Source organism: Podarcis bocagei (genome assembly GCF_964188305.1).
Source record: "Podarcis bocagei genome assembly, chromosome: 6".
In the NCBI taxonomy this organism is placed as follows: domain Eukaryota; kingdom Metazoa; phylum Chordata; class Lepidosauria; order Squamata; family Lacertidae; genus Podarcis; species Podarcis bocagei.
The window spans coordinates 45,587,111-45,600,497 of NC_138130.1; the positions used below are offsets into that span (position 1 = coordinate 45,587,111).

At 39.6% G+C, this 13,387-nt stretch overlaps 1 protein-coding gene across 4 annotated transcripts in view; it reads left to right on the top strand.

The window, feature by feature from the left end:
* IL1RAPL1 (interleukin 1 receptor accessory protein like 1) overlaps positions 1–13,387 on the top strand; it is a 653,181-nt gene that overhangs the window by 615,149 nt on the left and 24,645 nt on the right. For all 4 annotated transcript variants that reach the window (XM_081197783.1, XM_081197780.1, XM_081197781.1 and 1 more), the window contains 2 exons: positions 3,469–3,601; positions 4,852–4,997. In XM_081197783.1, coding sequence (XP_081053909.1) covers positions 3,469–3,601; positions 4,852–4,997 — 279 coding nt within the window. The remainder of the gene's footprint in view (positions 1–3,468; positions 3,602–4,851; positions 4,998–13,387) is intronic.

Consider the following 13,387-nt stretch of genomic DNA (forward strand, 5'->3'; position numbering starts at 1 on the left):
AAATGTGTTTGTTGGTACTGCAAGTTTGTTCAGGTAAAGTGTGATTATACTTTACAACATAAGGAAACCGGTTTTTATTATCCATCACTTACCCACTTACATCTTCAATATTTTATACTGGCTTCAGCACTGCATGGTCATTTATATATTGCTGAACTTGTTTTAAGATGTTGTTGGGGCATGAATTAGGAAGCAGCCACTTATGGGCTCATGGAGAAAGTTGAGATTTCAGACCATGATGCAGCAAATTACGGGGTAGGAGGGAAGAGGCAGAAAATATATCTTTGTTGCAACTGTAAAGTTAAGCTCTTTACAAGGCTGTAAACGTTGAGGTGCAATGATATTGCATCTGCAAGAAGTGAAAGATGAGGTTGTTCACGGGAGTCATAATGTGCATAGTCATTGTCCAAATTGCATCATTTTTAGACCAGATGTTCAAAGTTTAGCTCAAAAATGCATTTGCAAAAGCAATAATTGCTTAAGGCTCTCTTTGAATTACATGCCATTTAAAAATCTGAAGGAACCTCAAAGATTGGCTAAAGCATGAAGAAGTGAATCTTGCTAGAGTTGTTCTTAGATCTGGGGGGCAGGAATAAACTGAAGTTTATCTCCAGACCATTGGTCTTCAAATGGTGGGTTTGGACCCACAGCTGGATCGTGGGTCATAACAGCAGCACTACCACCATGCAAATATATGGTTAAAAGGGGGGGAGTTCCAAAATGCATTTTTGCATTAAATGTGGGTCTTGGTTCTGAAGAATACTGATCCCATTCCCACCCACACCCCACAATATAGATGATCCTTGATGGTTGCTTCCTATAATCCAGGGTAGATGAGCCCAGGGCAGAGAGCTAGAAATAAGAGTGTGAAACAATGGCTGAGGCTGCATTTTTTTATGGAATGCACACAGTAAGCTCAATCTGCACTTACTAATACACACATATGGGGAAATAATATGATGAAAGATTGGCGCACATTACATCCCTTTTTTTTAATTAAAAACCCTCTGATGTCTGCAATGTTTTTGTATCTCATCAACAAGTGGCATGATGCATGTGTGTGTGAATTCCAGTGAAAGCAACAGATTCACTTTTGGGAGTGCATATAGCTTTGTTAAATAAGAAACTGCTCTTCCCAAAGCAAGAACCAGCACCCCCTATTCCTTGTGCTATTAGCTCAAAGTAACAAACAAGGACATCAGTAACAGCAGTAGTAGCTAGTCACAAAGATCCTGCCTGCATGACCCACCACTGACCTTCTCAATAGTTTATTGTCAAGCTCAGCCAGCCTGGAAAGTATAGATTATACAGCAGCCGCAGCCTCGGTATTAATTTATAGTGGAACACCTGGCATATTAATGGCCCTTGCTCAGCAGTAATCTGTACAATATTGCTGGGAGAAGGTGCTTCTTTCCTAATTTATTTCCCAGGCGTAAATATTTCATATTTAACAGAAACTTCGAATTCCACATTTAAAAATACACTTAAATATTTCATCCAGGAGGGGAAATCCCCATTAATTTAATGAGAAGAGAGTTCTTTTTCTGAGGTTTGTCTTTTTGACACTACCACCATGCACACATTAATATGCACCTGTAAATGGTTGACGGAATCCTCTGAGTATGAAGTTCATCTCAGCAGGTTGCTTCATTCTGGCTGGAAAAGCTCAGCAGGCTTTCATGGCTCAGTACTCCCATGAGCATGAGGTTGGTGATTAAGGGATAACTTGGCCTGCAGTCCAGCTAGCTCAGTCTGTACACTGATTAGATATCAACAGGTGAGCGATGCTGGGTGGAAAGAACTCAAAGGAAAAGTTGTGAGGCTGGTGGCATGGGACAACAGAAGGAGGCCTTCTTCCTTCCTTTTGAGGGATACTTGATTCCAAGGTGCACTCCATCAGCTAAAAGTAACACCCATGGTCATAGCAGCCATTGCACAGCAGCAAGTCAAGATTTGACATCAACTGATGAACCTGTAACAAAAGCACATTTATGATGCACATCTATCCCATTCATCACATTCACGCTATATTTTTAGATGTTCACCTAAAATATCTAAAGTGAAGAAGTCATTGTAATATAACATCTAATGATGGGTGAGTGTTTTGCAGAGTGGAAATGGCTTCTTTTCCCAAAAGATGTCAGTCAGCATTCAGGGCAACCTATTTAACAAGTTTTTCAGCATTCCAACCGGCACGTTATTGTTTTAGGTAGTCATGGTTATGCTGGTCTGAATTTTGTGTGTGTGTGTACTTTGTATCATTTAGTTTACCTTTGGGACATTTTAGATCTAGCGCTTTTCTGATACCAGTAATCTTTTTCTGTTGTATATTGTGATGGTGCTGAAACTTAACACTTATGGATTTAGAAATACAAGTCCTTGGGTGCTCGTAGTGCTTGCCTCAAACAGTATTATCGCTTCAGTGATGTAGAATGAGAAATGGAAAATAAGGTCTCAGTGACTGCTCGTAATACTTTGATGATGGGGTGCAACAACATTTTGAGCGCCAAGGGCCACATTCCCCCACAGCACTGGTGCATAGCTGTCAACTTTTTTTAAGGGAAATTCCCTTATTCCAAATAGGATTCCTCGCAAGAAAAGGGAAAAGTTGACAGCTATGCACTGGTGGAGGAAAAGGAGTGCGGGGGGAGCGCACCGCCCCTGGCAGCGCAATCCCAGTGGGATGCCATCGTGGCTGCTCCCCCACCCACGCTGGGCACCACACCCCCTCAGGCAGCATGCCATGCCACCAGGATGCGCGCCAGCCCTGCCCCCACCTGCTTTCCGCCCCCCGGTGCCGGAGCATGAAGCTCCACCAGTGCCCCAGAAGCAAGTGTTTTGGGGCCACATAACTGAAGCCAACCAAAGAGCATGTGCACTTCAAAAACCATAATGACACTTTATGTATCATGCTGTGTGGTTGGATTGTATGATACTAACAAGAGTGTTGGTGGTTGTGCAGAGAGAGGTATGGGGGAACAGAAAGAGGTAGGCTGTGGGCCACGTTAATTTAATGCAGGCTGCAGGATTCTTATCTGTAGTATGATAAATCACTTTCTAGGGGAAAACATTAATTCTATGATCCTTGGGTTCTGTGTATTGTAGAGGCATAGTGTATGAATTCTGCGGCCATCCCATATTTGGAAAATCAATGCTTTGAAAAAAGACCATATACTTAATCTGTCTGTGGATATCTGTCTGTGGATAATCTTAGTTCAAGGACTAAGATTAGCCTCTATTCTTTTGTAACTAGTAGATCTATATTCCACACTAGATAATGTGTCTGTCAATACTTTGACAATATTTGAGTAAAAATTGCTTCTCAAAAGTTACGAATGCTAAGGTCATCTTTCAAGCTATGCTCTTTCAGGTTTGTATGGGGAAACATTACTTAGCTGCTGATAATAAAATAAATCATTTTCGCCAGTTTTGGAATAACATGTTTTCTTTATTAATTCTTTTCAACAGGCCACTCTGCTAATCTAACCTGCCGAGCGTTCTTTGGATACAGTGGAGAAGTCAGCCCTTTAATGTACTGGATGAAAGGCGAAAAGTTTATTGAAGATTTGGATGAAAGTCGGGTTTGGGAAAGTGATATTAGGTAAAGTGAGGAAATTGTATATATTTTGTGAAGACTAATCTGCAATTCTTTAGTGAATTAAGTGCTAGGTGAAGGGTGCTATAGACATTTATTTTTAAAATGCACTAAAGCATTGCAGGCCTGCTTTTCCACATGGTGCACTCTGGGACGGGCATAAAAGATGTGTTCTTTTACATGTACACAGTTATCTCTGAAAGCTCAAGTTCAACAATTTGCTTTTAAATGAAAAAATGCAGATTTTGAGGCTGTACAAAAGTATCTAGAAGAAGCTTCTATTAGCTCCAGTTAGGCTAAATAATAATATGTTAAGGTCTACCATATTTCAACACAAGCATCCAAAGCTCAGCTCTCATATAGAATATTACATGAAGAGCTGACATGTTGCATTTCTTATCTAAAGCTTTCCCAAAGATGTACACCTACATACTCTGAGGCCTTTAAAAAAAAAAATCCGAGTGGTGGATTTTCACTGGTTTGTGGGTTTGGTGATTTTGAGTATGTTCGGAAGGACCCTGAACTGTTTGTATTCTTTTTCTTTGTTGAGCAGGGAGTATGAAATATTTTATTTGCTTTATTGCTTAAAATGGTAAAGGAAAACAAGGGATGGCAGGTTATCTTTACATGTTTTTTAAACCCAAAGTGCTTACATTCATCCTCTGTGGATATAGCTGGATTTATTTGCAATGAAAGAGGGGGCACATTTGGGGTTGTATGTGTGGCATGAGAGCAATGGAGAAATATCTAAAAATAAAATTTCTTTTAACATAGCGGTACCTTAGTTTACCAAGATGGGAAGCAAAAGAGAGTAAGTGCCACTGAATTCAATATTTGCATAGAGACATGTGCAGGATTGCACTCCTGGTGTCAGATCAATCAGATAAATCCTTTTTTCAACACCTGCTTTATATACCATAATTTCAAGAAATCTTTCTAAAATATGATTTAAAGAGCATGTAAACCTTTTACGAATAATTTGTGCACAACCCCTTGATATCTTATCAGGGTATGCTTAAAGATGTCAAATTAATTGCAGCTCTTATTAGTATCTGCAGAACCAAATGTCCTCATTAACAGTGAAGAAGAAAAAGGCATTATATAATTTAATTAAGATTGCATCAAACCATAACCAAATTTGAAACCAGGCTGCTTTCATTTCGGAGAAACATCACATCAGGATCATCTTTCAATGCAATGTAGTGTAAACAACATTATATATGGAGGGAAAAACCAAACCGCTTTTTCTTTCACAGAGTTCTTAAGGAACATCTTGGGGAGCAGGAAGTTTCCATCTCATTAATTCTTGATTCAGTGGAAGAAGGAGACCTCGGAAATTACTCGTGCTATGTTGAAAATGGATATGGCCGCAGACTTGCTACCGTTATTCTACTTAAAAGGGGTGAATATTTTATTTTTTTATTCAGAAACAACAGAGATGGTTTACACTGTAAGAAGTTGATGTTTTGTATAGCTATCTCCCAATTTTTATTCCTTGGCTCCTTAGTCCTCTGTACACTGAGGGAGGGAAATGTTAGTCATTTTCCCCCTTCAGTTGGAAAATGACATTTTAAAGAAAGAAAAAGAAAGCCATCATTAAAAATGGCTATCTGTTGAAGGAATGCAGTTAAATACACTTTTTAATAATGTTTATATAGAAAACACTTTTAACAACCGGTGAGTATGGGAAATAATAAAAATTTACTAGAACTAGCCTGGCAGGAAGCTATTGACACTAGAAGTTTAATCATTTTCTGTAAGAAATAAGTCTAAATAATTCAAAAAGCAATAGGTCTGAAATATATAAAAAAAAAGTTGGGAAACTTGCTCCTGATGAACTCCAACTCATACAGAGTTTTCTGTTTGTTTGGTGGTTGTCTTAAATGCTGTATTTAAAACTTGCTGCGTTTATGGTGGGGGGGCAGGATTAAGGCTCTTCCATTCATGACCTACTAAAATCGTGGTATGGGGGCTGGGCACTCACATAGGACAATCGCCATCTAACACCACAACTTTTGGAGCAGCAGTTATTGGATCTATGACCATATTTTAAAAAAACAGACTGGGCCATTAATTTAATGCAGTCGTGTTTCTACCCAGATACGTTTACCAGTCTGTACTAGCTAATAGTTGGAAGCATCTGTGTGGAATGAGCTTTCTGTGCCTTTTTGGTCATTGTTCAATGTCCAGTGGCGGTGGAGTTCATAGAACTCCCCTTCTCATCCACCATTCAGAAATGTTAGTCTTTTAGCGTGTTATGCATTTCTGCAAAATTGCTGTCCTAGGGCACCAAGAGTCCACAGAGCCAATTTCACCCAGTCAGGCACAATTTTCCAGCATTCACAATGTAGCCAATGAAAGCATGAATATAGGTCAACTGCTGGAGGTTTCTGTGTCCACGTCACTCTAAATTTAAGGTCAGAAATTTAAACAACTAACCTGGCCCTAGATTTAATATTTGCATGATGCTGTTCTAAAAACAAGCTTGCGTTATTCACAACAATAACAGCTACTTCACATTGCAGCCAAAATAATAAAATACAATAGGTGTGTCAAATTCATAAAGAAGATATCACAAAAATTCAATATTACTTGACAGCATTTCAATTATTTATTCTTTATTAAATTTGTGTACTGCCCTATACCCATTGATCTCGGAGCAGTTCACAACAATGACATTGTAATAGCAACAATGGCTACCTAGCAAAGTATCAGTTAAGATTACTATTGCGCATGGTCTTTGAGGACATGATTTATCAGTAGTGCTGAGAAATTTTGCAAATAACAAAAAGTTAGAAATAGGAGAAGGGGTTTGGCAAGGAGAAATAGCAGAGGATTTGAATTGTTTGAGAAGTTACTTGATTGCATCTGTAAGATTTGAGACGTACCTGATGCATGCATTCAACATACTTTGCATTTTGACAACTTTTTCAATAAAATGAGAAATTAGCCGTGACAGATAAAACCAAAATCAAGCAGTGTCTCAGAGTTCCTAGCTGGAAAAACTCTGCATAGTTAGCAGGCTCCTCTTTTTCACCATGGCAACCTTTTAAGTAAGATTTCCTTAGACCTACATCTTGGCTATTCAAAAAAAAAAAAAAGTATTACAAATTAATGTGGGGTTATCTGGTGCTGCAGCAGGCCAAATAAGATACAGTTCTCATTTTACCAATTTAGTAATTGTTATTATTTGTTGACATTACAACATTGTAAAGGTATATCTCATATGGACAATTCTATTCATTTACTATTCAAGAAAGGAATAGTGAAAGATTGCAATATTTCCATTTTAGCAATAGGACTTTCCGTTCTCTCCCCCCTTGCCCAGCACAGCCTGTGCATTCCCTAAATCTGCTCCAGAGGATCAGGGCAACCCCTAGAACAGATTGGGAGAGTGCAGGAGACGAGAAAAGAAGGGTGTTTCATTGCACAAGCAGAAATCCTTGTGTGATGGAACTTTCATGTGACGTTATTTGGATGCAACCCAGCACCTCCATTTCTAATTTATGTATGTTTGCAATTTTAAATTTCTAGCTGAGCTTTCAGCCAAAATCATGCCATTAACCTAACTCACAAATATGATAACAAAATATTAATATAATATGCAAACAATTTTTTTAAACAACAGTTTTAATCATAACATGCTGCGCAGAGATAAAATGGTGAAGGCTTAAAATCATAAAATGTTGAACGATCAAAAGCCCTATGAAAGAAAAAGAGTTTTTTAATCAGCTTTCTGCATGCTAAAGGTGCCTTAGCTAGACAAAACTCCTAAGGGGTAGAGTTCCAAGTAGAGGACACCACTCCTGAAAAAGGCCTGCTTCTGCTGCCCATCATTTTGACCTCTGATAACAGCAAGATCCACAACAAGGCCATCTTCACAGTATGAATGAATGGTTTATGCATAGCACAACTTGTGGCTGTCTGCCAGTGTTCACCAATGAAACCTAGCAGATGGAGGTGATACAACAACTCAGAATGGAAAATATCTACTCAGAAGTTGGAACTTCTTTAAGATCAGGGAGTGTTGTCTGAGAGTTGCTGGCCACAACCTGTTCTTGATGAATGTATATTTTTAGTTGCCTCACAACTGAACATGAGCCTTCCAAAACAGGGAAGTCAGCACAGTAGATTTGAAAGCCACACTACAACAGAAGTTGTATCTACGGGAGGGATTTTCCTCAGAGCAGCTAAAGTGTGGCTGTGAATGTGCTTTTGCATTATCAGAAAGTGATTCCAACAGGAAGCCACAGACGCCTCCTCTTCCTCCGCCATTGCTCCGAAAGCCAGCGGGGGAAGAGCAGTGGGCGTGTGCACATGCGCACAGGTGCGTGTGTTCCCGCGCACAGGCTATCCAGCCCACTGGTGGAAAAGTTTACCAACCCCTGGGCTAGACACCCAAGCAAGGGAAATCGCTAATCCCTACTATTTATTGCATGGGCATAGGCATACTGCTTTATCTTCTATGTATTTCTTGTTCTCTTTTCAACTGTCTAAGCAAGTGGACATCTTACAGCAATTAATCCTGTATAGTAGACATACATTGAATGAAGAACTACCGTATTTTTCGCTCTATAAGACGCACCAGACCATAAGATGCACCTAGTTTTTGGAGGAGGAAAACAAGAAAAAAAATATTCTGAATCTCAGAAGCCAGAACAACAAAAGGGATCGCTGTGCAGTGAAAGCAGCGATCCCTCTTGCTGTCCTGGCTTCTGGGATAGCTGCGCATCCTGCATTCGCTCCATAAGACGCACACACATTTCCCCTTACTTTTTAGGAGGGAAAAAGTGAGTCTTATAGAGCAAAAAATACGGTAATTTCCTTATGTTTGTCCTGAACCGAGTGCCAGCCAGGTTCACTGGAGAGCTTTGCTCCCTTTTCCCAACCAAGTTCACCCAACTTCTCATCCAGCCAGCCGCACACAGGCCAATAAGCACAGTCCCCATTTTTCTTTCACCTGCTTCCTATTTTTTAACCAGCTGCTGATCCATAATAAGGCCAGCTGTTGTATACAACAATTTCTAGGTTCACTTAGAAGCCTTTTTTTAAAAAAAGGCCTTTGGAATGACTTCGTGAAAATCCAAATTGCCATTATCCATCAGACTATCTGTGTGTAAATATTTGTTGACACTTGCAAAGAAATCTAAAAGGTTAGCAAGGTAAGATGTCCATTTGAAGAAGTCACAATAATCCTTCTACAAACACACTTGTTTTATGTGTCTGTCAATTCTAGGGGTTTTTCAGTCTCTTTCCTAGTGTTAAGGGTTGCTGAGTTAAAGCAGTGTTGCACATACCAAAGGCTGCAAATATTTTGTGAAATGATTGGACAGGGGAAATGTTGATTCCATTCACTAATTTCATTGTTGTGAACAATTCTTTGTCGTTACAACCTGCACAAATTGTACTGGAGCATTACACATGCTCATCAAACACCAGCAGGTACTGAAACTAATAACAAGCTCTCTATAAATGTATTTATGGACGGGGTTGTGCTGTCCTGCAGCTTTATACTTTCATGAGATTTAAATGCAAGCCGGTAGGAAGGCTCATAGTGTTTAAATATAAAAGCTCTTAATAATGCAATCTAACATAATAATAAATGGAGAAGGGACATACTCATTCAGTGGCACACTGCTGAAATATGAGGCTTTCACTCATCATGGAGCCAACCTCCTGCAGTCTTATTTAATTACACTGCAACATTATTACAAAGTAGCCTCTAATTGTCTAATTACGTCTTCCATTTTTTAAAAAACTTGGGTTTTTTATGCATATAAAACTTCCAAGCTGACAAAGATGTAGGGGGCCTTTCACAAAGTTGTTTAGCATCTTATTTTGTTGTTTTGTACAAGGTTTATCTCATGGCTGTTTGTTACTACTCATTAATGCCTTCCTCAACTTGGATTACTCACCCTTAACTTTTTGCATGCCCTGTGCCTCTCCTTTCAATATATGGTGTTAAACACTTCATGGCAATTCCCAACCTTTGACTTCCTTCTTCAACTGAAACTAGCAATGTGGTGCATGCACAAAATTCAAATGTTCTCCCTCAATTCATGTTCTTAACCTGCTTTTTCCATCCAGATCCTTGATAAAAGCTTCTTCTAACACTATCCCGATATTTTACCATGATTATGATGCCAGCTGAACAAATATGCTGCTGTTTTCTGTTTCTTTGTAGCAAATGACAGTTTCTTGGCATCCATCGTCTCCTTCCACCATTTTCTTCTTCCCATCATCAAAGTTGCTCAACAACAGGACCACTTTTTTATAATAAGGTTTCAGTCTTTAAGTATAGGTCTAGTCAAAACAAGTTATATGCTCCTAGGCCTCTTTCTAGACACCTGGAAGTTCAGCCTCTAACTGCCCTTATTTCTGGAGTAATTATGCTTATCTATCTATCTATCTATCTATCTAGGGACACGGGTGGCACTGTGGGTTAAACCACAGAGCCTAGGACTTGCCAATCAAAAGGTTGGCAGTTCGAATCCCCACAACAGGGTGAGCTCCCGTCGCTCGGTCCCTGCTCCTAGCAGTTGGCCTAGCAGTTCGAAAGCACGTCAAAGTGCAAGTAGATAAATAGGTACCGCTCCGGTGGGAAGGTAAACAGCGTTTCTGTGCTCTGCTCTGGTTCGCCAGAAGCGGCTTAGTCATGCTGGCCACATGATCCGGAAGCTGTATGCCAGCTCCCTCGGCCAATAAAGCGAGATGAGCGCCGCAACCCCAGAGTCGGCCACGACTTGACCAGGGGTCCCTTTACCTTTTATCTATCTATCTAGGCATACTTATCTATTTATATAGATATAATTTGAGGAAAACACCACAGTCATCTGTTAAATAGTATACTTATTGGCAATGGAATAAGTCACACTATACTGAGTGGACCTTCTGAATTTATGTCCATAGGATTCAACAGTAGGCTCCCATGTATCTTCTACTTTTCATAGTACACTGGTTCATTTTTATATAAAATGCTCTTATAAGAACATCTTAGCTAATCCATTAAGCAACCCTCTCATGCTACTAATGAAGTTGTAATATTTTGCCCAGGGCTATCCAGTACCTGAAAGCCGTTTCTTTGTCTAAATCTCTCTATTAAAAAAAACCTGTCGCTTTGGTAAAAATCCAGATATGAGGTTGAAGACCAATAGCAAATATATAATGGATGTTCTAAAGCTCACTCTGCCATTTGTAAAACTAGAAACAAACAACTTAGTGTCAATTACCGGTAGTCTTAATGGTCCCATGTGTCCAAACTTTAATGGATCACCAAAAATTTTGTCCCTGTGGATCTGTTTCAGTTTATTATTTTTTGGGTGAAATTTCTGGATAAATGTTCCCCCACTCCTCCTCAGCTTTGGTCCCAACAGTGATTCAGATACAGATGAAGATTCTTACTCCAGAATCTATCAAAACCTCTTAGAGGTTTTGTAATCAAACAGACTATACATTTTGTTAAATAAAATAAAATGGCTTATTCTTATCTTCGAGCTAAGCTTAGAAAATATGACAAAGTTATTAAGTCATGCTATATTCAGTTTGTGTCACATAAAATATCTTTCTTTCTTTCTTTCTTTCTTTCTTTCTTTCTTTCTTTCTTTCTTTCTTTCTTTCTTTCTTTGCTGCTTTTGCTTGCAAAAGATAACTTGGTTTCTCCTCTACCAACCACTCAGCTGGTCTCTCTCTCTCTCTCTCTCTCTCTCTCTCTCTGTGTGTGTGTGTGAGAGAGAGAGAGAGAGAGACAGACAGATGAGGCTTAGCACCCTGTTCAGGTGTGCAAGAGAACTCTCTTGAAGGAACTCCCTGGTGCATTCAGAGGAAGCAGGATTTCTTTCCCTGCCAAGCAGCAAATCCTGCTAAGCAATGGACGCTTGCTTTCTTCCTTCTTTTTGCCTCTTCCTTGCACTTTCTGAATCCTTTCTCTGTTGCCATTTGCTTGTCTATCTTTATTTCACAATTCTTTTTATCACAAACTGCTTCCCTGTTGCCTTTTCTGCTCTGCTGACACCTTCTACCTTCTCACACATTTCAAGTTCTTTTTTCCTCACACCTTTTCCCACTTTCTTTTACCTGCTATTATTGCCTTCCCTATAAACATTCACAGCCATTCCATCACATGTAACTGATCTGATCAGAAACAGCTAAAATTCCTTGTCTTCACGCACTAAAATCTACTTCTGCAAGGATCAGGGAAATGGAAGCAGGGACACTTGAGGCATTAGGAACTAACATTTCAGCATTCTAGGATAGTTCTATTCCTGAAGAAGTCTAGAAAACCATAGAAATAGTCTTCAATGTGACTAGAATGCTCCTGCTCTATTTAGAACTCCCTCAAGAGAGGTGTAGCTACTGTATAGGATCTGGAACATGTAAGAAATATGTACCTTATTGGGAAGAGACTTATACCTTTCACCTGTCACATTATTGCAGCCTTTCCGGAAATTGTTAGAATGGATTTTTCATCAGAATAACACATCCTAGTTCAGGCACCATGTGTAGTGTCCCTTTGGCCTGGGTAGCTTTAGCAAGTGTCCAGCATGGCAGTGACAGCTTTGTAGCAATCCACCTGAAGGTCCTGACACACTGGTTGAAAATTAGTGAGCTATAAAGATCAGGGATAGATGGCTTAATCTTCTGTAATGTTTTCCTAAGTTAGCACTCGTAGGAATTTGCTTCACTCATTCACTCCATTCCTAAGAAAGTGTCCTTAATTCTGTTGTTGCATGACAACACAAACTTATACATGTCTACTCAAAAGTCTGTGTTCAAAAGTCGCTTGTGTATAGGATTGTGCTGTAACTTGCTTTCAAGAGCATAAAAGAATACACCAATATCTCAGGAAGGAAATTTGTCCTTACTATGGTAGAAAAAGAATGATCGCTCATTTACTGTGTGGTTGGACAATAGTAATGACAATAGTAAGAGTAATAATTTATTTAAATGTTCTTCACAATAGACTTTCCTAGGCTTGTTAAACTCCTGTTTTATTTTTCAGCTTAAATTATTAGGCTGTAATGCTTCCTTAGATTCCAGATAAGATATTTCCCCCATCATTTTTTTAAAAAAGGCAATGATTAAGGGCAATAACAACCATCGGGACCATGAAGATAGCTTTGCCCATACTTACTAAGCCTTGGTTCATACATGAAGCCCAGGCACCTCTGAAGTATCATGGTGGATGACATGTGCACGTGTATTCCTGTCTCCATTTTGAGAAGTGACCTCCCACTTCTTTGAGGGAAGGGGGGAAATCACATGAAACTACTAAATCTATGAACCAAGGCTATAGTGGGATTCAACTAATGGTTTCCTTTAGCCCTGCACAGGGACTTCCCTTTGCACAATGATGCCCTCCCTCTTTCATGCACAAACACTGCACCACCCAAAACTGGCTTGTGGGGCCAGGACAGCCCACAGTGGGAAATTACTCTGTCATGCCAAAATGTTTGACCTGATAGAATGATCACCTTAGCTTGATGTTCAATTCCTCCCTATGTTATTTCAGTTTATGCTTCAGACCAATAACTGGGGGGTTCACATTAGGACAGTAATTTTTACCTGCAAAAAATACTGTGGTCTTGATGCCCTGTTCAGATGTTTGAATTCATATGGTGATGATGGACCTTCCTTCTTCAGGTCTTCTCTGTGAACATGTGAGTGGTGGTTGGCAAGCTTGCTGGGGATAAGGCTAGCAGGTGCCAGCCCTGTGAACTTGCAGTTCAACCAGTGGTTAGGCCTTAATGCTTTTGCTACTGATAAAATCACTGGCAAAACTATAACTAGAATGAA